At 41.8% G+C, this 26861-nt stretch overlaps 1 protein-coding gene across 1 annotated transcript in view; it reads left to right on the top strand.

The window, feature by feature from the left end:
• LOC110504534 (copper-transporting ATPase 1-like) overlaps positions 1 to 21591 on the top strand; it is a 71167-nt gene extending 49576 nt beyond the window's left edge. The window contains 1 exon segment of the mRNA XM_036970270.1: positions 20430 to 21591. Within this exon segment, the coding sequence (XP_036826165.1) occupies positions 20430 to 20703 (274 nt within the window). The 3' untranslated portion in view covers positions 20704 to 21591.
• The last annotated feature ends 5270 nt before the right edge of the window (positions 21592 to 26861 follow it).

Below are 26861 nucleotides of genomic sequence, written 5' to 3'. Positions count from 1 at the left end.
GTTACACTAACTCCCCTCTCTCTCTGTTTGTAGTTACACTAACTCTCCTCTCTCTCTGTTTGTAGTTACACTAACTCTCCTCTCTCTCTGTTTGTAGTTACACTAACTCTCCTCTCTCTGTCTGCTTGTAGTTACACTAACTCTCCTCTCTCTCTGTTTGTAGTTACACTAACTCTCCTCTCTCTCTGTTTGTAGTTACACTAACTCTCCTCTCTCTCTGTTTGTAGTTACACTAACTCTCCTCTCTCTCTCTGTTTGTAGTTACACTAACTCTCCTCTCTCTGTCTGTTTGTAGTTACACTAACTCTCCTCTCTCTGTCTGTTTGTAGTTACACTAACTCTCCTCTCTCTGTCTGTTTGTAGCTACACTAACTCTCCTCTCTCTGTCTGTTTGTAGTTACACTAACTCTCCTCTCTCTCTCTGTTTGTAGTTACACTAACTCTCCTCTCTCTGTCTGCTTGTAGTTACACTTACTCTCCTCTCTCTGTTTGTAGTTACACTAACTCTCCTCTCTCTGTTTGTAGTTACACTAACTCTCCTCTCTCTGTCTGTTTGTAGTTACACTAACTCTCCTCTCTCTGTCTGTAGTTACACTAACTCTCCTCTCTCTGTCTGTTTGTAGCTACACTAACTCTCCTCTCTCTCTGTTTGTAGCTACACTAACTCTCCTCTCTTTGTCTGTTTGTAGTTACACTTACTCTCCTCTCTCTCTGTTTGTAGTTACACTAACTCTCCTCTCTCTCTGTTTGTAGTTACACTAACTCCCCTCTCTCTCTGTTTGTAGTTACATTAACTCTCCTCTCTCTCTGTTTGTAGTTACACTAACTCTCCTCTCTCTGTCTGTTTGTAGTTACACTAACTCTCCTCTCTCTGTCTGTTTGTAGCTACACTAACTCTCCTCTCTCTCTGTTTGTAGCTACACTAACTCTCCTCTCTCTGTCTGTTTGTAGTTACACTAACTCTCCTCTCTCTGTCTGTTTGTAGTTACACTAACTCCCCTCTCTCTCTGTTTGTAGTTACACTAACTCTCCTCTCTCTGTCTGTTTGTAGTTACACTAACTCTCCTCTCTGTCTGTTTGTAGTTACACTAACTCTCCTCTGTCTGCTTGTAGTTACACTAACTCTCCTCTCTCTGTTTGTAGTTACACTAACTCTCCTCTCTCTGTTTGTAGTTACACTAACTCTCCTCTCTCTGTCTGTTTGTAGTTACACTATCTCTCCTCTCTCTGTTTGTAGTTACACTAACTCTCCTCTCTCTCTGTTTGTAGCTACACTAACTCTCCTCTCTCTCTCTGTTTGTAGTTACACTAACTCTCCTCTCTCTCTCTGTTTGTAGTTACACTAACTCTCCTCTCTCTCTCTGTTTGTAGCTACACTAACTCTCCTCTCTCTGTCTGTTTGTAGTTACACTAACTCTCCTCTCTCTGTCTGTTTGTAGTTACACTAACTCTCCTCTCTGTCTGTTTGTAGTTACACTAACTCTCCTCTCTGTCTGTTTGTAGTTACACTAACTCTCCTCTGTCTGTTTGTAGTTACACTAACTCTCCTCTCTCTGTCTGTTTGTAGTTACACTAACTCTCCTCTCTCTCTGTTTGTAGTTACACTAACTCTCCTCTCTCTGTCTGTTTGTAGTTACACTAACTCTCCTCTCTCTCTCTGTTTGTAGTTACACTAACTCTCCTCTCTCTGTCTGTTTGTAGTTACACTAACTCTCCTCTCTCTGTTTGTAGTTACACTAACTCTCCTCTCTCTGTCTGTTTGTAGTTACACTAACTCTCCTCTCTCTGTCTGTTTGTAGTTACACTAACTCTCCTCTCTCTGTCTGTTTGTAGTTACACTAACTCTCCTCTCTCTGTCTGTTTGTAGTTACACTAACTCTCCTCTCTCTGTTTGTAGTTACACTAACTCTCCTCTCTCTGTCTGTTTGTAGTTACACTAACTCTCCTCTCTCTGTCTGTTTGTAGCTACACTAACTCTCCTCTCTCTCTGTTTGTAGCTACACTAACTCTCCTCTCTCTGTCTGTTTGTAGTTACACTAACTCTCCTCTCTCTGTCTGTTTGTAGTTACACTAACTCCCCTCTCTCTCTGTTTGTAGTTACACTAACTCTCCTCTCTCTCTGTTTGTAGTTACACTAACTCTCCTCTCTCTGTCTGTTTGTAGTTACACTAACTCTCCTCTCTCTGTCTGTTTGTAGTTACACTTACTCTCCTCTCTCTCTGTTTGTAGTTACACTAACTCTCCTCTCTCTCTGTTTGTAGTTACACTAACTCCCCTCTCTCTCTGTTTGTAGTTAAACTAACTCTCCTCTCTGTCTGTTTGTAGTTACACTAACTCTCCTCTCTCTGTTTGTAGTTACACTAACTCTCCTCTCTCTGTCTGTTTGTAGTTACACTAACTCTCCTCTCTCTGTCTGTTTGTAGTTACACTAACTCTCCTCTCTCTGTCTGTTTGTAGTTACACTAACTCTCCTCTCTCTCTGTTTGTAGCTACACTAACTCTCCTCTCTCTCTGTTTGTAGTTACACTAACTCTCCTCTCTCTCTGTTTGTAGTTACACTAACTCTCCTCTCTCTGTCTGTTTGTAGTTACACTAACTCTCCTCTCTCTGTCTGTTTGTAGTTACACTAACTCTCCTCTCTCTGTCTGTTTGTAGCTACACTAACTCTCCTCTCTCTCTGTTTGTAGCTACACTAACTCTCCTCTCTCTGTCTGTTTGTAGTTACACTAACTCTCCTCTCTCTCTCTGTTTGTAGTTACACTAACTCTCCTCTCTCTGTCTGCTTGTAGTTACACTTACTCTCCTCTCTCTGTTTGTAGTTACACTAACTCTCCTCTCTCTGTTTGTAGTTACACTAACTCTCCTCTCTCTGTCTGTTTGTAGTTACACTAACTCTCCTCTCTCTGTCTGTTTGTAGTTACACTAACTCTCCTCTCTCTGTCTGTTTGTAGCTACACTAACTCTCCTCTCTCTCTGTTTGTAGCTACACTAACTCTCCTCTCTTTGTCTGTTTGTAGTTACACTTACTCTCCTCTCTCTCTGTTTGTAGTTACACTAACTCTCCTCTCTCTCTGTTTGTAGTTACACTAACTCCCCTCTCTCTCTGTTTGTAGTTACATTAACTCTCCTCTCTCTCTGTTTGTAGTTACACTAACTCCCCTCTCTCTCTGTTTGTAGTTACACTAACTCTCCTCTCTCTCTGTTTGTAGTTACACTAACTCTCCTCTCTCTCTGTTTGTAGTTACACTAACTCTCCTCTCTTTGTCTGTTTGTAGTTACACTTACTCTCCTCTCTCTCTGTTTGTAGTTACACTAACTCTCATCTCTCTCTGTTTGTAGTTACACTAACTCTCCTCTCTTTGTCTGTTTGTAGTTACACTTACTCTCCTCTCTGTCTGTTTGTAGTTACACTAACTCTCCTCTCTCTGTTTGTAGTTACACTAACTCTCCTCTCTCTGTCTGTTTGTAGTTACACTAACTCTCCTCTCTCTGTCTGTTTGTAGTTACACTAACTCTCCTCTCTCTGTCTGTTTGTAGTTACACTAACTCTCCTCTCTCTGTCTGTTTGTAGCTACACTAACTCTCCTCTCTCTCTGTTTGTAGTTACACTAACTCTCCTCTCTCTCTCTGTTTGTAGTTACACTAACTCTCCTCTCTCTGTCTGTTTGTAGTTACACTAACTCTCCTCTCTCTGTCTGTTTGTAGTTACACTAACTCTCCTCTCTCTGTCTGTTTGTAGCTACACTAACTCTCCTCTCTCTCTGTTTGTAGCTACACTAACTCTCCTCTCTCTGTCTGTTTGTAGTTACACTAACTCTCCTCTCTCTGTCTGTTTGTAGTTACACTAACTCCCCTCTCTCTCTGTTTGTAGTTACACTAACTCTCCTCTCTCTGTCTGTTTGTAGTTACACTAACTCTCCTCTCTGTCTGTTTGTAGTTACACTAACTCTCCTCTGTCTGCTTGTAGTTACACTAACTCTCCTCTCTCTGTTTGTAGTTACACTAACTCTCCTCTCTCTGTTTGTAGTTACACTAACTCTCCTCTCTCTGTCTGTTTGTAGTTACACTATCTATCCTCTCTCTGTTTGTAGTTACACTAACTCTCCTCTCTCTCTGTTTGTAGCTACACTAACTCTCCTCTCTCTCTCTGTTTGTAGTTACACTAACTCTCCTCTCTCTCTCTGTTTGTAGCTACACTAACTCTCCTCTCTGTCTGTTTGTAGTTACACTAACTCTCCTCTCTCTGTCTGTTTGTAGTTACACTAACTCTCCTCTCTGTCTGTTTGTAGTTACACTAACTCTCCTCTCTGTCTGTTTGTAGTTACACTAACTCTCCTCTGTCTGTTTGTAGTTACACTAACTCTCCTCTCTCTGTCTGTTTGTAGTTACACTAACTCTCCTCTCTCTCTGTTTGTAGTTACACTAACTCTCCTCTCTCTGTCTGTTTGTAGTTACACTAACTCTCCTCTCTCTCTCTGTTTGTAGTTACACTAACTCTCCTCTCTCTGTCTGTTTGTAGTTACACTAACTCTCCTCTGTCTGTTTGTAGTTACACTAACTCTCCTCTCTCTGTCTGTTTGTAGTTACACTAACTCTCCTCTCTCTCTGTTTGTAGCTACACTAACTCTCCTCTCTCTCTCTGGTTGTAGTTACACTAACTCTCCTCTCTCTCTCTCTGTTTGTAGTTACACTAACTCTCCTCTCTCTGTCTGTTTGTAGTTACACTAACTCTCCTCTCTCTGTCTGTTTGTAGCTACACTAACTCTCCTCTCTCTCTGTTTGTAGTTACACTAACTCTCCTCTCTCTCTCTGTTTGTAGCTACACTAACTCTCCTCTGTCTGTTTGTAGTTACACTAACTCTCCTCTCTCTCTCTCTGTTTGTAGTTACACTAACTCTCCTCTCTCTGTCTGTTTGTAGTTACACTAACTCTCCTCTCTCTGTCTGTTTGTAGCTACACTAACTCTCCTCTCTCTCTGTTTGTAGCTACACTAACTCTCCTCTCTCTGTCTGTTTGTAGTTACACTAACTCTCCTCTCTCTGTCTGTTTGTAGTTACACTAACTCCCCTCTCTCTCTGTTTGTAGTTACACTAACTCTCCTCTCTCTCTGTTTGTAGTTACACTAACTCTCCTCTCTCTCTGTTTGTAGTTACACTAACTCTCCTCTCTCTGTCTGTTTGTAGTTACACTAACTCTCCTCTCTCTGTCTGTTTGTAGTTACACTAACTCTCCTCTCTCTCTGTTTGTAGTTACACTAACTCTCCTCTCTCTGTCTGTTTGTAGTTACACTAACTCCCCTCTCTCTGTCTGTTTGTAGCTACACTAACTCTCCTCTCTCTCTGTTTGTAGCTACACTAACTCTCCTCTCTTTGTCTGTTTGTAGTTACACTTACTCTCCTCTCTCTCTGTTTGTAGTTACACTAACTCTCCTCTCTCTCTGTTTGTATATACACTAACTCCCCTCTCTCTCTGTTTGTAGTTACACTAACTCTCCTCTCTGTCTGTTTGTAGTTACACTAACTCCCCTCTCTCTGTCTGTTTGTAGCTACACTAACTCTCCTCTCTCTCTGTTTGTAGCTACACTAACTCTCCTCTCTTTGTCTGTTTGTAGTTACACTTACTCTCCTCTCTCTCTGTTTGTAGTTACACTAACTCTCCTCTCTCTCTGTTTGTAGTTACACTAACTCCCCTCTCTCTCTGTTTGTAGTTACACTAACTCTCCTCTCTGTCTGTTTGTAGTTACACTAACTCTCCTCTCTCTGTCTGTTTGTAGCTACACTAACTCTCCTCTCTCTCTGTTTGTAGCTACACTAACTCTCCTCTCTCTGTCTGTTTGTAGTTACACTAACTCTCCTCTCTCTCTCTGTTTGTAGTTACACTAACTCTCCTCTCTCTGTCTGCTTGTAGTTACACTTACTCTCCTCTCTCTGTTTGTAGTTACACTAACTCTCCTCTCTCTGTTTGTAGTTACACTAACTCTCCTCTCTCTGTCTGTTTGTAGTTACACTAACTCTCCTCTCTCTGTCTGTTTGTAGTTACACTAACTCTCCTCTCTCTGTCTGTTTGTAGCTACACTAACTCTCCTCTCTCTCTGTTTGTAGCTACACTAACTCTCCTCTCTTTGTCTGTTTGTAGTTACACTTACTCTCCTCTCTCTCTGTTTGTAGTTACACTAACTCTCCTCTCTCTCTGTTTGTAGTTACACTAACTCCCCTCTCTCTCTGTTTGTAGTTACATTAACTCTCCTCTCTCTCTGTTTGTAGTTACACTAACTCCCCTCTCTCTCTGTTTGTAGTTACACTAACTCTCCTCTCTCTCTGTTTGTAGTTACACTAACTCTCCTCTCTCTCTGTTTGTAGTTACACTAACTCTCCTCTCTTTGTCTGTTTGTAGTTACACTTACTCTCCTCTCTCTCTGTTTGTAGTTACACTAACTCTCCTCTCTCTCTGTTTGTAGTTACACTAACTCTCCTCTCTTTGTCTGTTTGTAGTTACACTTACTCTCCTCTCTGTCTGTTTGTAGTTACACTAACTCTCCTCTCTCTGTTTGTAGTTACACTATCTATCCTCTCTCTGTTTGTAGTTACACTAACTCTCCTCTCTCTCTGTTTGTAGCTACACTAACTCTCCTCTCTCTCTCTGTTTGTAGTTACACTAACTCTCCTCTCTCTCTCTGTTTGTAGCTACACTAACTCTCCTCTCTGTCTGTTTGTAGTTACACTAACTCTCCTCTCTCTGTCTGTTTGTAGTTACACTAACTCTCCTCTCTGTCTGTTTGTAGTTACACTAACTCTCCTCTCTGTCTGTTTGTAGTTACACTAACTCTCCTCTGTCTGTTTGTAGTTACACTAACTCTCCTCTCTCTGTCTGTTTGTAGTTACACTAACTCTCCTCTCTCTCTGTTTGTAGTTACACTAACTCTCCTCTCTCTGTCTGTTTGTAGTTACACTAACTCTCCTCTCTCTCTCTGTTTGTAGTTACACTAACTCTCCTCTCTCTGTCTGTTTGTAGTTACACTAACTCTCCTCTGTCTGTTTGTAGTTACACTAACTCTCCTCTCTCTGTCTGTTTGTAGTTACACTAACTCTCCTCTCTCTCTGTTTGTAGCTACACTAACTCTCCTCTCTCTCTCTGGTTGTAGTTACACTAACTCTCCTCTCTCTCTCTCTCTGTTTGTAGTTACACTAACTCTCCTCTCTCTGTCTGTTTGTAGTTACACTAACTCTCCTCTCTCTGTCTGTTTGTAGCTACACTAACTCTCCTCTCTCTCTGTTTGTAGTTACACTAACTCTCCTCTCTCTCTCTGTTTGTAGCTACACTAACTCTCCTCTCTGTCTGTTTGTAGTTACACTAACTCTCCTCTCTCTGTCTGTTTGTAGTTACACTAACTCTCCTCTCTGTCTGTTTGTAGTTACACTAACTCTCCTCTCTGTCTGTTTGTAGTTACACTAACTCTCCTCTGTCTGTTTGTAGTTACACTAACTCTCCTCTCTCTGTCTGTTTGTAGTTACACTAACTCTCCTCTCTCTCTGTTTGTAGTTACACTAACTCTCCTCTCTCTGTCTGTTTGTAGTTACACTAACTCTCCTCTGTCTGTTTGTAGTTACACTAACTCTCCTCTCTCTGTCTGTTTGTAGTTACACTAACTCTCCTCTCTCTGTCTGTTTGTAGTTACACTAACTCTCCTCTCTCTGTCTGTTTGTAGTTACACTAACTCTCCTCTCTCTCTGTTTGTAGCTACACTAACTCTCCTCTCTCTCTCTGGTTGTAGTTACACTAACTCTCCTCTCTCTCTCTCTGTTTGTAGTTACACTAACTCTCCTCTCTCTGTCTGTTTGTAGTTACACTAACTCTCCTCTCTCTGTCTGTTTGTAGCTACACTAACTCTCCTCTCTCTCTGTTTGTAGCTACACTAACTCTCCTCTCTCTGTCTGTTTGTAGTTACACTAACTCTCCTCTCTCTGTCTGTTTGTAGTTACACTAACTCCCCTCTCTCTCTGTTTGTAGTTACACTAACTCTCCTCTCTCTCTGTTTGTAGTTACACTAACTCTCCTCTCTCTGTCTGTTTGTAGTTACACTAACTCCCCTCTCTCTGTCTGTTTGTAGCTACACTAACTCTCCTCTCTCTCTGTTTGTAGCTACACTAACTCTCCTCTCTTTGTCTGTTTGTAGTTACACTTACTCTCCTCTCTCTCTGTTTGTAGTTACACTAACTCTCCTCTCTCTCTGTTTGTAGTTACACTAACTCCCCTCTCTCTCTGTTTGTAGTTACACTAACTCTCCTCTCTGTCTGTTTGTAGTTACACTAACTCTCCTCTCTCTGTCTGTTTGTAGCTACACTAACTCTCCTCTCTCTCTGTTTGTAGCTACACTAACTCTCCTCTCTCTGTCTGTTTGTAGTTACACTAACTCTCCTCTCTCTCTCTGTTTGTAGTTACACTAACTCTCCTCTCTCTGTCTGCTTGTAGTTACACTTACTCTCCTCTCTCTGTTTGTAGTTACACTAACTCTCCTCTCTCTGTTTGTAGTTACACTAACTCTCCTCTCTCTGTCTGTTTGTAGTTACACTAACTCTCCTCTCTCTGTCTGTTTGTAGTTACACTAACTCTCCTCTCTCTGTCTGTTTGTAGCTACACTAACTCTCCTCTCTCTCTGTTTGTAGCTACACTAACTCTCCTCTCTTTGTCTGTTTGTAGTTACACTTACTCTCCTCTCTCTCTGTTTGTAGTTACACTAACTCTCCTCTCTCTCTGTTTGTAGTTACACTAACTCCCCTCTCTCTCTGTTTGTAGTTACATTAACTCTCCTCTCTCTCTGTTTGTAGTTACACTAACTCTCCTCTCTCTCTGTTTGTAGTTACACTAACTCTCCTCTCTTTGTCTGTTTGTAGTTACACTTACTCTCCTCTCTCTCTGTTTGTAGTTACACTAACTCTCCTCTCTCTCTGTTTGTAGTTACACTAACTCTCCTCTCTTTGTCTGTTTGTAGTTACACTTACTCTCCTCTCTGTCTGTTTGTAGTTACACTAACTCTCCTCTCTCTGTTTGTAGTTACACTAACTCTCCTCTCTCTGTCTGTTTGTAGTTACACTAACTCTCCTCTCTCTGTCTGTTTGTAGTTACACTAACTCTCCTCTCTCTGTCTGTTTGTAGTTACACTAACTCTCCTCTCTCTCTGTTTGTAGCTACACTAACTCTCCTCTCTCTCTGTTTGTAGTTACACTAACTCTCCTCTCTCTCTCTGTTTGTAGTTACACTAACTCTCCTCTCTCTGTCTGTTTGTAGTTACACTAACTCTCCTCTCTCTGTCTGTTTGTAGTTACACTAACTCTCCTCTCTCTGTCTGTTTGTAGCTACACTAACTCTCCTCTCTCTCTGTTTGTAGCTACACTAACTCTCCTCTCTCTGTCTGTTTGTAGTTACACTAACTCTCCTCTCTCTGTCTGTTTGTAGTTACACTAACTCCCCTCTCTCTCTGTTTGTAGTTACACTAACTCTCCTCTCTCTGTCTGTTTGTAGTTACACTAACTCTCCTCTCTGTCTGTTTGTAGTTACACTAACTCTCCTCTGTCTGCTTGTAGTTACACTAACTCTCCTCTCTCTGTTTGTAGTTACACTAACTCTCCTCTCTCTGTTTGTAGTTACACTAACTCTCCTCTCTCTGTCTGTTTGTAGTTACACTATCTATCCTCTCTCTGTTTGTAGTTACACTAACTCTCCTCTCTCTCTGTTTGTAGCTACACTAACTCTCCTCTCTCTCTCTGTTTGTAGTTACACTAACTCTCCTCTCTCTCTCTGTTTGTAGCTACACTAACTCTCCTCTCTGTCTGTTTGTAGTTACACTAACTCTCCTCTCTCTGTCTGTTTGTAGTTACACTAACTCTCCTCTCTGTCTGTTTGTAGTTACACTAACTCTCCTCTCTGTCTGTTTGTAGTTACACTAACTCTCCTCTGTCTGTTTGTAGTTACACTAACTCTCCTCTCTCTGTCTGTTTGTAGTTACACTAACTCTCCTCTCTCTCTGTTTGTAGTTACACTAACTCTCCTCTCTCTGTCTGTTTGTAGTTACACTAACTCTCCTCTCTCTCTCTGTTTGTAGTTACACTAACTCTCCTCTCTCTGTCTGTTTGTAGTTACACTAACTCTCCTCTGTCTGTTTGTAGTTACACTAACTCTCCTCTCTCTGTCTGTTTGTAGTTACACTAACTCTCCTCTCTCTGTCTGTTTGTAGTTACACTAACTCTCCTCTCTCTGTCTGTTTGTAGTTACACTAACTCTCCTCTCTCTCTGTTTGTAGCTACACTAACTCTCCTCTCTCTCTCTGGTTGTAGTTACACTAACTCTCCTCTCTCTCTCTCTGTTTGTAGTTACACTAACTCTCCTCTCTCTGTCTGTTTGTAGTTACACTAACTCTCCTCTCTCTGTCTGTTTGTAGCTACACTAACTCTCCTCTCTCTCTGTTTGTAGCTACACTAACTCTCCTCTCTCTGTCTGTTTGTAGTTACACTAACTCTCCTCTCTCTGTCTGTTTGTAGTTACACTAACTCCCCTCTCTCTCTGTTTGTAGTTACACTAACTCTCCTCTCTCTCTGTTTGTAGTTACACTAACTCTCCTCTCTCTGTCTGTTTGTAGTTACACTAACTCTCCTCTCTCTGTCTGTTTGTAGTTACACTAACTCTCCTCTCTCTCTGTTTGTAGTTACACTAACTCTCCTCTCTCTGTCTGTTTGTAGTTACACTAACTCCCCTCTCTCTGTCTGTTTGTAGCTACACTAACTCTCCTCTCTCTCTGTTTGTAGCTACACTAACTCTCCTCTCTTTGTCTGTTTGTAGTTACACTTACTCTCCTCTCTCTCTGTTTGTAGTTACACTAACTCTCCTCTCTCTCTGTTTGTAGTTACACTAACTCCCCTCTCTCTCTGTTTGTAGTTACACTAACTCTCCTCTCTGTCTGTTTGTAGTTACACTAACTCTCCTCTCTCTGTTTGTAGTTACACTAACTCTCCTCTCTCTGTTTGTAGTTACACTAACTCTCCTCTCTCTGTCTGTTTGTAGTTACACTAACTCTCCTCTCTCTCTCTGTTTGTAGTTACACTAACTCTCCTCTCTCTGTCTGTTTGTAGTTACACTAACTCTCCTCTCTCTGTCTGTTTGTAGCTACACTAACTCTCCTCTCTCTCTGTTTGTAGCTACACTAACTCTCCTCTTTCTGTCTGTTTGTAGTTACACTAACTCTCCTCTCTCTGTCTGTTTGTAGTTACACTAACTCCCCTCTCTCTCTGTTTGTAGTTACACTAACTCTCCTCTCTCTGTCTGTTTGTAGTTACACTAACTCTCCTCTCTGTCTGTTTGTAGTTACACTAACTCTCCTCTGTCTGCTTGTAGTTACACTAACTCTCCTCTCTCTGTTTGTAGTTACACTAACTCTCCTCTCTCTGTTTGTAGTTACAATAACTCTCCTCTCTGTCTGTTTGTAGTTACACTAACTCTCCTCTCTCTGTCTGCTTGTAGTTACACTATCTCTCCTCTCTCTGTTTGTAGTTACACTAACTCTCCTCTCTCTCTCTGTTTGTAGTTACACTAACTCTCCTCTCTCTCTCTGTTTGTAGCTACACTAACTCTCCTCTCTCTGTCTGTTTGTAGTTACACTAACTCTCCTCTCTCTGTCTGTTTGTAGTTACACTAACTCTCCTCTCTGTCTGTTTGTAGTTACACTAACTCTCCTCTCTGTCTGTTTGTAGTTACACTAACTCTCCTCTCTGTCTGTTTGTAGTTACACTAACTCTCCTCTCTCTGTCTGTTTGTAGTTACACTAACTCTCCTCTCTCTCTGTTTGTAGTTACACTAACTCTCCTCTCTCTCTCTGTTTGTAGTTACACTAACTCTCCTCTCTCTGTCTGTTTGTAGTTACACTAACTCTCCTCTCTCTGTTTGTAGTTACACTAACTCTCCTCTCTCTGTCTGTTTGTAGTTACACTAACTCTCCTCTCTGTCTGTTTGTAGTTACACTAACTCTCCTCTCTGTCTGTTTGTAGTTACACTAACTCTCCTCTCTCTGTCTGTTTGTAGTTACACTAACTCTCCTCTCTGTCTGTTTGTAGTTACACTAACTCTCCTCTGTCTGTTTGTAGTTACACTAACTCTCCTCTCTCTGTCTGTTTGTAGTTACACTAACTCTCCTCTCTCTCTGTTTGTAGTTACACTAACTCTCCTCTCTCTGTCTGTTTGTAGTTACACTAACTCTCCTCTCTCTCTCTGTTTGTAGTTACACTAACTCTCCTCTCTCTGTCTGTTTGTAGTTACACTAACTCTCCTCTGTCTGTTTGTAGTTACACTAACTCTCCTCTCTCTGTCTGTTTGTAGTTACACTAACTCTCCTCTCTCTGTCTGTTTGTAGTTACACTAACTCTCCTCTCTCTGTCTGTTTGTAGTTACACTAACTCTCCTCTCTCTCTGTTTGTAGCTACACTAACTCTCCTCTCTCTCTCTGGTTGTAGTTACACTAACTCTCCTCTCTCTCTCTCTGTTTGTAGTTACACTAACTCTCCTCTCTCTGTCTGTTTGTAGTTACACTAACTCTCCTCTCTCTGTCTGTTTGTAGCTACACTAACTCTCCTCTCTCTCTGTTTGTAGCTACACTAACTCTCCTCTCTCTGTCTGTTTGTAGTTACACTAACTCTCCTCTCTCTGTCTGTTTGTAGTTACACTAACTCCCCTCTCTCTCTGTTTGTAGTTACACTAACTCTCCTCTCTCTCTGTTTGTAGTTACACTAACTCTCCTCTCTCTGTCTGTTTGTAGTTACACTAACTCTCCTCTCTCTGTCTGTTTGTAGTTACACTAACTCTCCTCTCTCTCTGTTTGTAGTTACACTAACTCTCCTCTCTCTGTCTGTTTGTAGTTACACTAACTCCCCTCTCTCTGTCTGTTTGTAGCTACACTAACTCTCCTCTCTCTCTGTTTGTAGCTACACTAACTCTCCTCTCTTTGTCTGTTTGTAGTTACACTTACTCTCCTCTCTCTCTGTTTGTAGTTACACTAACTCTCCTCTCTCTCTGTTTGTAGTTACACTAACTCCCCTCTCTCTCTGTTTGTAGTTACACTAACTCTCCTCTCTGTCTGTTTGTAGTTACACTAACTCTCCTCTCTCTGTTTGTAGTTACACTAACTCTCCTCTCTCTGTTTGTAGTTACACTAACTCTCCTCTCTCTGTCTGTTTGTAGTTACACTAACTCTCCTCTCTCTCTCTGTTTGTAGTTACACTAACTCTCCTCTCTCTGTCTGTTTGTAGTTACACTAACTCTCCTCTCTCTGTCTGTTTGTAGCTACACTAACTCTCCTCTCTCTCTGTTTGTAGCTACACTAACTCTCCTCTTTCTGTCTGTTTGTAGTTACACTAACTCTCCTCTCTCTGTCTGTTTGTAGTTACACTAACTCCCCTCTCTCTCTGTTTGTAGTTACACTAACTCTCCTCTCTCTGTCTGTTTGTAGTTACACTAACTCTCCTCTCTGTCTGTTTGTAGTTACACTAACTCTCCTCTGTCTGCTTGTAGTTACACTAACTCTCCTCTCTCTGTTTGTAGTTACACTAACTCTCCTCTCTCTGTTTGTAGTTACAATAACTCTCCTCTCTGTCTGTTTGTAGTTACACTAACTCTCCTCTCTCTGTCTGCTTGTAGTTACACTATCTCTCCTCTCTCTGTTTGTAGTTACACTAACTCTCCTCTCTCTCTCTGTTTGTAGTTACACTAACTCTCCTCTCTCTCTCTGTTTGTAGCTACACTAACTCTCCTCTCTCTGTCTGTTTGTAGTTACACTAACTCTCCTCTCTCTGTCTGTTTGTAGTTACACTAACTCTCCTCTCTGTCTGTTTGTAGTTACACTAACTCTCCTCTCTGTCTGTTTGTAGTTACACTAACTCTCCTCTCTGTCTGTTTGTAGTTACACTAACTCTCCTCTCTCTGTCTGTTTGTAGTTACACTAACTCTCCTCTCTCTCTGTTTGTAGTTACACTAACTCTCCTCTCTCTCTCTGTTTGTAGTTACACTAACTCTCCTCTCTCTGTCTGTTTGTAGTTACACTAACTCTCCTCTCTCTGTTTGTAGTTACACTAACTCTCCTCTCTCTGTCTGTTTGTAGTTACACTAACTCTCCTCTCTGTCTGTTTGTAGTTACACTAACTCTCCTCTCTGTCTGTTTGTAGTTACACTAACTCTCCTCTCTCTGTCTGTTTGTAGTTACACTAACTCTCCTCTCTCTCTCTGTTTGTAGTTACACTAACTCTCCTCTCTCTCTCTGTTTGTAGTTACACTAACTCTCCTCTCTCTGTCTGTTTGTAGTTACACTAACTCTCCTCTCTCTGTTTGTAGTTACACTAACTCTCCTCTCTCTGTCTGTTTGTAGTTACACTAACTCTCCTCTCTCTGTCTGTTTGTAGTTACACTAACTCTCCTCTCTCTGTCTGTTTGTAGTTACACTAACTCTCCTCTCTCTCTGTTTGTAGCTACACTAACTCTCCTCTCTCTCTCTGGTTGTAGTTACACTAACTCTCCTCTCTCTGTCTGTTTGTAGTTACACTAACTCCCCTCTCTCTCTGTTTGTAGTTACACTAACTCTCCTCTCTCTCTGTTTGTAGTTACACTAACTCTCCTCTCTCTGTCTGTTTGTAGTTACACTAACTCTCCTCTCTCTGTCTGTTTGTAGTTACACTAACTCTCCTCTCTCTGTCTGTTTGTAGTTACACTAACTCTCCTCTGTCTGCTTGTAGTTACACTAACTCTCCTCTCTCTGTTTGTAGTTACACTAACTCTCCTCTCTCTGTTTGTAGTTACACTAACTCTCCTCTCTCTGTCTGTTTGTAGTTACACTAACTCTCCTCTCTCTGTCTGTTTGTAGTTACACTATCTCTCCTCTCTCTGTTTGTAGTTACACTAACTCTCCTCTCTCTGTTTGTAGTTACACTAACTCTCCTCTCTCTCTCTGTTTGTATCTACACTCTCTCCTCTCTGTCTGTTTGTAGTTACACTAACTCTCCTCTCTGTCTGTTTGTAGTTACACTAACTCTCCTCTGTCTGTTTGTAGTTACACTAACTCTCCTCTCTCTGTCTGTTTGTAGTTACACTAACTCTCCTCTCTTTCTCTGTTTGTAGTTACACTAACTCTCCTCTCTCTCTCTGTTTGTAGTTACACTAACTCTCCTCTCTCTGTCTGTTTGTAGTTACACTAACTCTCCTCTCTCTCTGTTTGTAGTTACACTAACTCCCCTCTCTCTCTGTTTGTAGTTACACTAACTCTCCTCTCTGTCTGTTTGTAGTTACACTAACTCTCCTCTCTCTGTCTGTTTGTAGTTACACTAACTCTCCTCTCTCTGTCTGTTTGTAGTTACACTAACTCTCCTCTCTCTGTCTGTTTGTAGTTACACTAACTCTCCTCTCTCTCTGTTTGTAGCTACACTAACTCTCCTCTCTCTCTCTGGTTGTAGTTACACTAACTCTCCTCTCTCTGTCTGTTTGTAGTTACACTAACTCCCCTCTCTCTCTGTTTGTAGTTACACTAACTCTCCTCTCTCTGTTTGTAGTTACACTAACTCTCCTCTCTCTGTCTGTTTGTAGTTACACTAACTCTCCTCTCTCTGTCTGTTTGTAGTTACACTAACTCTCCTCTCTCTGTCTGTTTGTAGTTACACTAACTCTCCTCTGTCTGCTTGTAGTTACACTAACTCTCCTCTCTCTGTTTGTAGTTACACTAACTCTCCTCTCTCTGTTTGTAGTTACACTAACTCTCCTCTCTCTGTCTGTTTGTAGTTACACTAACTCTCCTCTCTCTGTCTGTTTGTAGTTACACTATCTCTCCTCTCTCTGTTTGTAGTTACACTAACTCTCCTCTCTCTCTCTGTTTGTATCTACACTCTCTCCTCTCTGTCTGTTTGTAGTTACACTAACTCTCCTCTGTCTGTTTGTAGTTACACTAACTCTCCTTTCTCTGTCTGTTTGTAGTTACACTAACTCTCCTCTCTCTCTCTGTTTGTAGTTACACTAACTCTCCTCTCTCTCTCTGTTTGTATCTACACTCTCTCCTCTCTGTCTGTTTGTAGTTACACTAACTCTCCTCTGTCTGTTTGTAGTTACACTAACTCTCCTTTCTCTGTCTGTTTGTAGTTACACTAACTCTCCTCTCTCTCTCTGTTTGTAGTTACACTAACTCTCCTTTCTCTCTCTGTTTGTAGTTACACTAACTCTCCTCTCTCTGTCTGTTTGTAGTTACACTAACTCTCCTCTCTCTCTGTTTGTAGTTACACTAACTCCCCTCTCTCTCTGTTTGTAGTTACACTAACTCTCCTCTCTGTCTGTTTGTAGTTACACTAACTCTCCTCTCTCTGTCTGTTTGTAGTTACACTAACTCTCCTCTGTCTGCTTGTAGTTACACTAACTCTCCTCTCTCTGTTTGTAGTTACACTAACTCTCCTCTCTCTGTCTGTTTGTAGTTACACTAACTCTCCTCTCTCTGTCTGTTTGTAGTTACACTAACTCTCCTCTCTCTGTTTGTAGTTACACTAACTCTCCTCTCTCTCTGTTTGTAGCTATACTAACTCTCCTCTCTCTCTGTAGCTACACTAACTCCCCTCTCTCTGTCTGTTTGTAGTTACACTAACTCTCCTCTCTCTGTCTGTTTGTAGCTACACTAACTCTCCTCTCTCTCTGTTTGTAGCTACACTAACTCTCCTCTCTCTCTGTTTGTAGCTACACTAACTCTCCTCTCTCTGTCTGTTTGTAGTTACACTAACTCTCCTCTCTCTGTCTGTTTGTAGTTACACTAACTCTCCTCTCTCTGTCTGTTTGTAGTTACACTAACTCTCCTCTCTCTGTTTGTAGTTACACTAACTCTCCTCTCTCTGTCTGTTTGTAGTTACACTAACTCTCATCTCTGTCTGTTTGTAGTTACACTAACTCTCCTCTCTGTCTGTTTGTAGTTACACTAACTCTCCTCTCTCTCTGTTTGTAGCTACACTAACTCTCCTCTCTCTGTTTGTAGTTACACTAACTCTCCTCTCTCTGTCTGTTTGTAGTTACACTAACTCTCCTCTCTGTCTGTTTGTAGTTACACTAACTCTCCTCTGTCTGCTTGTAGTTACACTAACTCTCCTCTCTCTGCTTGTAGTTACACTAACTCTCCTCTCTCTGTTTGTAGTTACACTAACTCTCCTCTCTCTGTCTGTTTGTATTTACACTAACTCTCCTCTCTCTGTCTGTTTGTATTTACACTAACTCTCCTCTCTCTCTGTTTGTAGCTACACTAACTCTCCTCTCTCTCTCTGTTTGTAGTTACACTAACTCTCCTCTCTCTCTGTTTGTAGCTACACTAACTCTCCTCTCTGTCTCTGTTTGTAGTTACACTAACTCTCCTCTCTCTCTCTGTTTGTAGTTACACTAACTCTCCTCTCTCTGTCTGTTTGTAGTTACACTAACTCTCCTCTCTCTCTGTTTGTAGCTACACTAACTCTCCTCTCTGTCTCTGTTTGTAGTTACACTAACTCTCCTCTCTCTCTCTGTTTGTAGTTACACTAACTCTCCTCTCTCTGTCTGTTTGTAGTTACACTAACTCTCCTCTGTCTGCTTGTAGTTACACTAACTCTCCTCTCTCTCTGTTTGTAGTTACACTAACTCTCCTCTCTCTGTCTGTTTGTAGTTACACTAACTCTCCTCTCTCTGTCTGTTTGTAGTTACACTAACTCTCCTCTGTCTGCTTGTAGTTACACTAACTCTCCTCTCTCTCTCTGTTTGTAGTTACACTAACTCTCCTCTCTCTCTCTCTGTTTGTAGTTACACTAACTCTCCTCTCTCTGTCTGTTTGTAGTTACACTAACTCTCCTCTGTCTGCTTGTAGTTACACTAACTCTCCTCTCTCTCTCTGTTTGTAGCTACACTAACTCTCCTCTCTCTCTGTTTGTAGCTACACTAACCCTCCTCTCTCTGTTTGTAGTTACACTAACTCTCCTCTGTCTGCTTGTAGTTACACTAACTCTCCTCTCTCTGTCTGTTTGTAGTTACACTAACTCTCCTCTCTCTGTCTGTTTGTAGTTACACTAACTCTCCTCTCTCTGTCTGTTTGTAGTTACACTAACTCTCCTCTCTCTGTTTGTAGTTACACTAACTCTCCTCTCTCTGTCTGTTTGTAGTTACACTAACTCTCATCTCTGTCTGTTTGTAGTTACACTAACTCTCCTCTCTGTCTGTTTGTAGTTACACTAACTCTCCTCTCTCTCTGTTTGTAGCTACACTAACTCTCCTCTCTCTGTTTGTAGTTACACTAACTCTCCTCTCTCTGTCTGTTTGTAGTTACACTAACTCTCCTCTCTCTGTTTGTAGTTACACTAACTCTCCTCTCTCTGTCTGTTTGTAGTTACACTAACTCTCCTCTCTGTCTGTTTGTAGTTACACTAACTCTCCTCTGTCTGCTTGTAGTTACACTAACTCTCCTCTCTCTGTTTGTAGCTACACTAACTCTCCTCTCTGTCTCTGTTTGTAGTTACACTAACTCTCCTCTCTCTCTCTGTTTGTAGTTACACTAACTCTCCGCTCTCTGTTTGTAGTTACACTAACTCTCCTCTCTGTCTGTTTGTAGTTACACTAACTCTCCTCTCTCTCTGTTTGTAGCTACACTAACTCTCCTCTCTCTGTTTGTAGTTACACTAACTCTCCTCTCTCTGTCTGTTTGTAGTTACACTAACTCTCCTCTCTGTCTGTTTGTAGTTACACTAACTCTCCTCTGTCTGTTTGTAGTTACACTAACTCTCCTCTCTCTCTCTGTTTGTAGTTACACTAACTCTCCTCTCTCTGTCTGTTTGTAGTTACACTAACTCTCCTCTCTCTGTCTGTTTGTAGCTACACTAACTCTCCTCTCTCTCTGTTTGTAGCTACACTAACTCTCCTCTCTCTCTGTTTGTAGCTACACTAACTCTCCTCTCTCTCTGTTTGTAGTTACACTAACTCTCCTCTCTCTGTCTGTTTGTAGTTACACTAACTCTCATCTCTGTCTGTTTGTAGTTACACTAACTCTCCTCTCTCTGTTTGTAGTTACACTAACTCTCCTCTGTCTGCTTGTAGTTACACTAACTCTCCTCTCTCTGTTTGTAGCTACACTAACTCTCCTCTCTGTCTCTGTTTGTAGTTACACTAACTCTCCTCTCTCTCTCTGTTTGTAGTTACACTAACTCTCCTCTCTCTGTCTGTTTGTAGTTACACTAACTCTCCTCTCTCTCTGTTTGTAGCTACACTAACTCTCCTCTCTCTCTGTTTGTAGCTACACTAACTCTCCTCTCTCTGTCTGTTTGTAGTTACACTAACTCTCCTCTCTCTGTTTGTAGTTACACTAACTCTCCTCTCTCTGTTTGTAGTTACACTAACTCTCCTTTCTCTGTCTGTTTGTAGTTACACTAACTCTCATCTCTGTCTGTTTGTAGTTACACTAACTCTCCTCTCTGTCTGTTTGTAGTTACACTAACTCTCCTCTCTGTCTGTTTGTAGCTACACTAACTCTCCTCTCTCTGTCTGTTTGTAGTTACACTAACTCTCCTCTCTGTCTGTTTGTAGTTACACTAACTCTCCTCTGTCTGCTTGTAGTTACACTAACTCTCCTCTCTCTCTGTTTGTAGTTACACTAACTCTCCTCTCTCTGTCTGTTTGTAGTTACACTAACTCTCCTCTCTCTGTCTGTTTGTAGTTACACTAACTCTCCTCTGTCTGCTTGTAGTTACACTAACTCTCCTCTCTCTCTGTTTGTAGTTACACTAACTCTCCTCTCTCTCTCTGTTTGTAGTTACACTAACTCTCCTCTCTCTGTCTGTTTGTAGTTACACTAACTCTCCTCTGTCTGCTTGTAGTTACACTAACTCTCCTCTCTCTCTCTGTTTGTAGCTACACTAACTCTCCTCTCTCTGTTTGTAGTTACACTAACTCTCCTCTCTCTGTCTGTTTGTAGTTACACTAACTCTCCTCTCTCTGTCTGTTTGTAGTTACACTAACTCTCCTCTCTCTGTTTGTTTGTAGTTACACTACCTCTCCTCTCTCTCTGTTTGTAGTTACACAAACTCTCCTCTCTCTCTTTGTAGCTACACTAACTCTCCTCTCTCTCTGTTTGTAGTTACACTAACTCTCCACTCTCTCTCTGTTTTTAGTTACACTAACTCTCCTTTCTCTGTCTGTTTGTAGTTACACTAACTCTCCTCTGTCTGCTTGTAGTTACACTAACTCTCCTCTCTCTCTCTGTTTGTAGTTACACTTACTCTCCTCTCTCTCTGTTTGTAGTTACACTTACTCTCCTCTCTCTCTGTTTGTAGTTACACTAACTCTCCTCTCTCTCTGTTTGTAGTTACACTAACTCTCCTCTCTCTCTCTGTTTGTAGTTACACTAACTCTCATCTGTCTGTTTGTAGCTACACTAAGCCCAGTGCTGAGCTACTGGAGTCTCGTTTGGGCAGTCAAAAGAGACACGCTGCAAGCCTATCAGATGTCAGCGTCCACATCGGCATGGGCGATTTGCGCCGCCCCTCCCCCAAGTTGAGGCTTTTGGACCGTTTTGTCAACTTCTTCCGCGCATCCATCAACTCCCTCCAATCAAAGCACTCCCTCAACTGCATGGCCCTCAGCGACTCCGACAAATACTCATTGCTGGTGGGGGAGGCCCACTGCGAGGAGGAGTTTGTCTGAGGCTAGGTTAGTCTGTGCTAACTTAAGCTTGGTTTAGCCATTATATGCTTGGCTAAGCTAAGCTAACTTAAGGTAGCGAAAGCTAGCCCATGCTAACTAAGTGGGTTACATAGGTTAATTTTCCCGTCCAGCTATACAGGTGCCCCCAGGGCAGCATCTATTGACTTGAAAAAGCCTTTCTGTTTCCCCTCCCCCTCTGTCTGACTGACAGTGTGCAGTCTAATGGATGCTTGGGAGGACTTCATGTTCACTACCGCTGCCAAAATGTCTTTTGTCAACGGCTACAGGGTGAAGGGATCTTACACTAGGGTTTATAGGATCTCTGGCTCTCTTTGTTCGGGGGTTTGAGAGTATCTGTTGAAAGACAATGCAGGTGTCAGCCGCTAGGAAGATGTGCTGTCTTTTTTCTATGTGTTTATAATATGAAGGTTTGCAGAGACTATCTTTGACATCTGTCCAAAGACACTCTAAAATGGTGCCCGATGTTAAAATGTACGGACTTAACACGAGTGCCTTTTTCCTTCTGAGGGATCAGAAGTATAATAATTATGCCGTTGTATATTATGATTATATAAGAGTGTTTATGTTAGCCTTATTTAAAAAAAAACGTAAAAACAATTATCACAGTACTTATTTGTACTTTGTCATATATTTTCCTTGTAAAACAAAGGAATGTTGTTGAGCACATACCGATGTCATTTGTCATCTAAATGTTTCCATCGTAAACATCGGTTTCTCAAATCAGGAAATATATACTGTACGTGAGCAATCATTTAAGAATGTACAGTATGAAGTATAAACTCTAAGGATCTCTTACTACAGAACACTTATGGAAACATGTGTACCAGTAAACGTTACTCCAAGTGCCAATTGTAGACTCTCTCTCTCTCTCTCAAAGTCCAACACATTTCAAAGATAACGCTGCACTGAGCAGGCGTCTACAGGAGGACCAGGGCTTTTTTTTGTACTGAATGTGTACGGTGATAAGGACACTGATTGGTAGATTACGATGCTGAAGTGGTCCAAATCCTGCCTGTACAATCACTGACAGTCTGCTATACCAGTGCTGATCTAGCAGTGGTGTAAAGTACTTAAGTAAAAAATACTTGAAAGTACTACTGAAGTAGTTATTTTGGGGGTATCTGTACTTTACTATTTATATTTCGGACAACTTTTACTTCACTTCATTCCTAAAGAAAATATTGTACTTTTTACTCCATATATTTTCCCCCTGACAACCCGAAGTACTCGTTACATTGTGAATACTTGAATACAGAGAACTTGTGAGATTCACACACTTATCAAGAGAACATGTGGGTCATGCCTCTGAACTGACGGACTCACTTAACAAGTGTGATCTTTTGTAAATAATGTCTGTGTGTTGTCCGGATAGCCAGGGGCACACTCCATTTTAAAAACAAGAACATGGGGCTGTCCTCTTCGCTTCATATAAGGAATTTGAAATTATAAATACTTTTACTTTTGATGCTTAAGTATATTTTAGCAAGTAAATGTACTTTTGAACCTTAAGTATATTTAAAACCAAATACTTTTAGACTTTTACTCAAGTAGGATTTTACTGGGTGACTTCCACTTCTACTTGAGTAACTTTCTATTAAGGTATCTATACTTTTACTCAAGTTTGACAATTGGATGCTTTTTCCACCACTGTGATCTCGGGTCAGCCTTGCCCCCCCATCGTCCCCCGTCCCCCCTGATCCTAGATCACCACTCTGACTCTGAGACTTGTGTAGTTGATTGACAAGTATGCTTTACCACAGTCATGTATTGACTGAGTTTCTCATAGAATGGCAACGAAGAAGAATCGGAATTCGGAATCTCAGTTGAACTCCGTAATTGACTGGATTAGTAACAGCGGCTGAGGAAAACAGCCAATCATCAGTTATTAAAAGTAAATTCTTCACTGTGAATGAAACAACGTGTTACATGGTGGAGGAAGTATATGATATTGTGTGTGTGTGTGTGAGTGTGTGTGTGTGTGTGTGATGGGACATTTTGAAAACTTGGGTCAAATAAGATATAAGGATGAAGAAGTCTGCAAGTTGGCATGAAAGCAGAGCCTGGCGCAGTCTGGAGCATATTTCCTGCAACACAATCCTTCCTTCCTCTTGGTTATTTCTATGTGATGGATGTTCAGGGTACTTGGATTGGGTTTCAGAGGGCACCAGGAAGACTTGGGTCAGTAACAACTGGGTCTGAGATGGAACCAGGAAGACTTGGGTCAGTAACAACTGGGTTTCAGAGGGAACCAGGAAGACTTGGGTCAGTAACAACTGGGTTTCAGAGGGAACCAGGAAGACTTGGGTCAGTAACAACTGGGTTTCAGAGGGAACCAGGAAGACTTGGGTCAGTAACAACTTGGTTTCAGAGGGAACCAGGAAGACTTGGGTCAGTAACAACTGGGTTTCAGAGGGAACCAGGAAGACTTGGGTCAGTAACAACTGGGTTTCAGAGGGAACCAGAAATTCTTGCTAGAGACACTATGAAACACCCAATGTGAAGCTAGCAGGACTAGAAGGATAGTAGCTTGTAAGTCCTCTTCATTCAGATTGCGGTCATGTTTGATCATGCCAGAAGGCTGCTTGTTAGTTGAACTAGTAGTGGCTTGTCATGTGTTTCATTCATCTGAGTTGCTGCACTTTCACTGTGAATATTGTGAATGATGTAATCATGATACACAATGTAGACACATACTGGTTCCTCCACATAAGATGCCAGTTTCATTGTGCTCTTACATGTACTCCATAGTGTCAGTCAGCACCAGCATCTAGCCATCCGGGAGGGAGGGGGTTGTGTGTGGAAGCCATCCAGGAGGGGGTTGTGTGTGGAAGCCATCCAGGAGGGGGTTGTGTGTGGAAGCCATCCAGGAGGGGGTTGTGTGTGGAAGCCATCCAGGAGGGTTGTATGTGGAAGCCATCCAGGAGGGTTGTATGTGGAAGCCATCCAGGAGGGAGGGGGTTGTGTGTGGAAGCCATCCAGGAGGGGGTTGTGTGTGGAAGCCATCCAGGAGGGTTGTATGTGGAAGCCATCCAGGAGCGAGGGAGGTTGTGTTGAATGCATTAGCGATTGTATTTCTATAAATTGTATAATTCTTCCTGGAATAAACTGCTTTGACATTGTTCTTCTGTTTGATTATTTTTAGTTGAGAAACACAGGGTCATTTTGGCACATCAAACCCAGTTGATTAGCTTTTTAAATTGGTTAAAACATTCTTATAGCAGTAAAAATCCACTGTGGTGGAAAAAGGCCTCTGCTGTGTCCAACCTTGACCAGTAGATGGCTGCAGGCAAGCAGTGGTTCTGCCTGTCTGGGTTTGAATGAGAGCAAAGATTAAAGCTGAGGAAAATGTTATATTTATAGACTGTTTTATATTTATAGACTGTTTTATATTTCTAGACTGTTTTATATTTATTTATGTTTTCATATTTGATTAATTTGTTACATGGAGACGGAATTAGCCATGTGACCTGACCAGGGGAAAAGCCAGTAAAGGCTCCAGTCCTGCCCTCCAGTACATCTACAACACCTGATGTCACAGGAAGGCCAAGAAGATCCTCAAGAACCTCCGCCACCCGAGCCACTGCCTGTTCACCCCGCTACCATCCAGAAGGGGAGATCAGGTACAGGTGCATCAAATCTGGGACCGAGAGACTGAAAAACAGCTTCTATCTCCAGGCCATTAGACTGTTAAACAGTCCCCACTAGCGGCCTCCACACAGTACCCTGCCCTGAACCCTAGGCACCGTTACTAGCCAGCTTCAACCCGGTACTCAACCCTGCCCTGAACCCTAGGTGCCCTTACTAGCCGGCTTCAACCCGGTACTCAACCCTGCCCTGCACCCTAGGCACCCTTACTAGCCAGCTTCAACCCGGTACTCAACCCTGCCCTGAACCCTAGGCGCCCTTACTAGCCGGCTTCAACCCGGTACTCAACCCTGCCCTGCACCCTAGGCACCCTTACTAGCCAGCTTCAACCCGGTACTCAACCCTGCCCTGAACCCTAGGCACCCTTACTAGCCGGCTTAAACCCGGTACTCAACCCTGCCCTGAACCCTAGGCACCCTTACTAGCCAGCTTCAACCCGGTACTCAACCCTGCCCTGAACCCTAGGCACCCTTATTAGCCGGCTTAAACCCGGTACTCAACCCTGCCCTGAACCCTAGGCACCCTTACTAGCCAGCTTCAACCCGGTACTCAACCCTGCCCTGAACCCTAGGCACCCTTACTAGCCGGCTTAAACCCGGTACTCAACCCTGCCCTGAACCCTAGGCACCCTTACTAGCCAGCTTCAACCCGGTACTCAACCCTGCCCTGCACCTTAGAGACATTGAACACTGGTCACTTTAATAATGTTTACGTACTGTTTTACCCCCTTCACGTGAACACTGATTGTACACAACATTAGGAACACCTGCTCTTTCCATGACATGGACTGACCAGGTGAATCCAGGTGAAAGCTAGGGCTGCAACTCAATAATAGGAAGGTGCTCTTAATGTTTTCTACTCTCAGTGAATATTCTGTATAATAAACTGGGTGGTTCGAGCCATAAATGCTGATTGGCTTACAGCCGTGGTAGACGACAAAACATGTATTTTTAATGCTCTAATTACATTGGTAACCAGTTTATAATAGCAATAAGGCACCTCGGGGGGTTGTGGTATAAGGCCAATATATACTGTGCATTGTGCCTAAGAACAGCCCTTAGCCGTGGTAAATTGGTCATATACCACAACCCCTCGGGCCTTATTGCTTAATTCTAGTCAAGGTTCATCCCAAGTAACTACTGCAGTACACAACCCTTCTGTTCATATGCTGTCTATACTGTCTGTGCACACCATTTATAAAGATATTTCTTCATTTCGTGTTTATTTTGTTGTACTCTTGTGTGTATTGTTATTGTGTTGCTAGCTGTTAACGTATGGATGACGTGTGTAATGTGTTGCTAGATATTAACGTATGGATGACGTGTGTAATGTGTTGCTAGATAGATATTTACGTATGGATGACGTGTGTAATGTGTTGCTAGATATTAACGTATGGGTGACGTGTGTAATGTTGTGTTGCTAGATGTTAACATATGGATGATGTGTGTATGGTTGTGATGCTAGATAGATATTAACGTATGGATGACGTGTGTAATGTGTTGCTAGATAGATATTAACGTATGGATGATGTGTGTAATGTGTTGATAGATATTAACGTATGGATGATGTGTGTATGGTTGTGTTGCTAGATAGATATTAACGTATGGATGACGTGTGTAATGTGTTGCTAGATATTAACGTATGGATGACGTGTGTAATGTGTTGCTAGATATTAACGTATGGATGACGTGTGTAATGTGTTGATAGATATTAACGTATGGATGACGTGTGTAATGTGTTGCTAGATATTAACGTATGGATGACGTGTGTAATGTGTTGCTAGATATTAACGTATGGATGACGTGTGTAATGTGTTGATAGATATTAACGTATGGATGACGTGTGTAATGTGTTGCTAGATAGATATTAACATATGGATGACGTGTGTATTGTTATTGTGTTGCTAGATAGATATTAACGTATGGATGACGTGTGTATGGTTGTGTTGCTAGATATTAACGTATGGATGATGTGTGTAATGTGTTGCTAGATATTAACATATGGATGACGTGTGTATGGTTGTGTTGCTAGATAGATATTAACGTATGGATGACGTGTGTATGGTTGTGTTGCTAGATATTAACGTATGGATGATGTGTGTAATGTGTTGCTAGATATTAACGTATGGATGGCGTGTGTAATGTTGTGTTGCTAGATATTAACGTATGGATGACGTGTGTATTGTTATTGTGTTGCTAGATATTAACGTATGGATGACGTGTGTATGGTTGTGTTGCTAGATATTAACGTATGGATGACGTGTGTATTGTTATTGTGTTGCTAGATATTAACGTATGGATGACGTGTGTAATGATGTGTTGCTAGATATTAACGTATGGATGACGTGTGTAATGTGTTGCTAGATATTAACGTATGGATGACGTGTGTAATGTGTTGCTAGATAGATATTAACGTATGGATGACGTGTGTAATGTGTTGCTAGATATTAACGTATGGATGACGTGTGTAATGTGTTGCTAGATGTTAACGTA

This window comes from Oncorhynchus mykiss, chromosome 31 (genome assembly GCF_013265735.2).
Source record: "Oncorhynchus mykiss isolate Arlee chromosome 31, USDA_OmykA_1.1, whole genome shotgun sequence".
NCBI lineage: Eukaryota > Metazoa > Chordata > Actinopteri > Salmoniformes > Salmonidae > Oncorhynchus > Oncorhynchus mykiss.
Note: the sequence above shows the minus strand (reverse complement) of the source record. Positions and strands in the feature narration are given on the sequence as shown.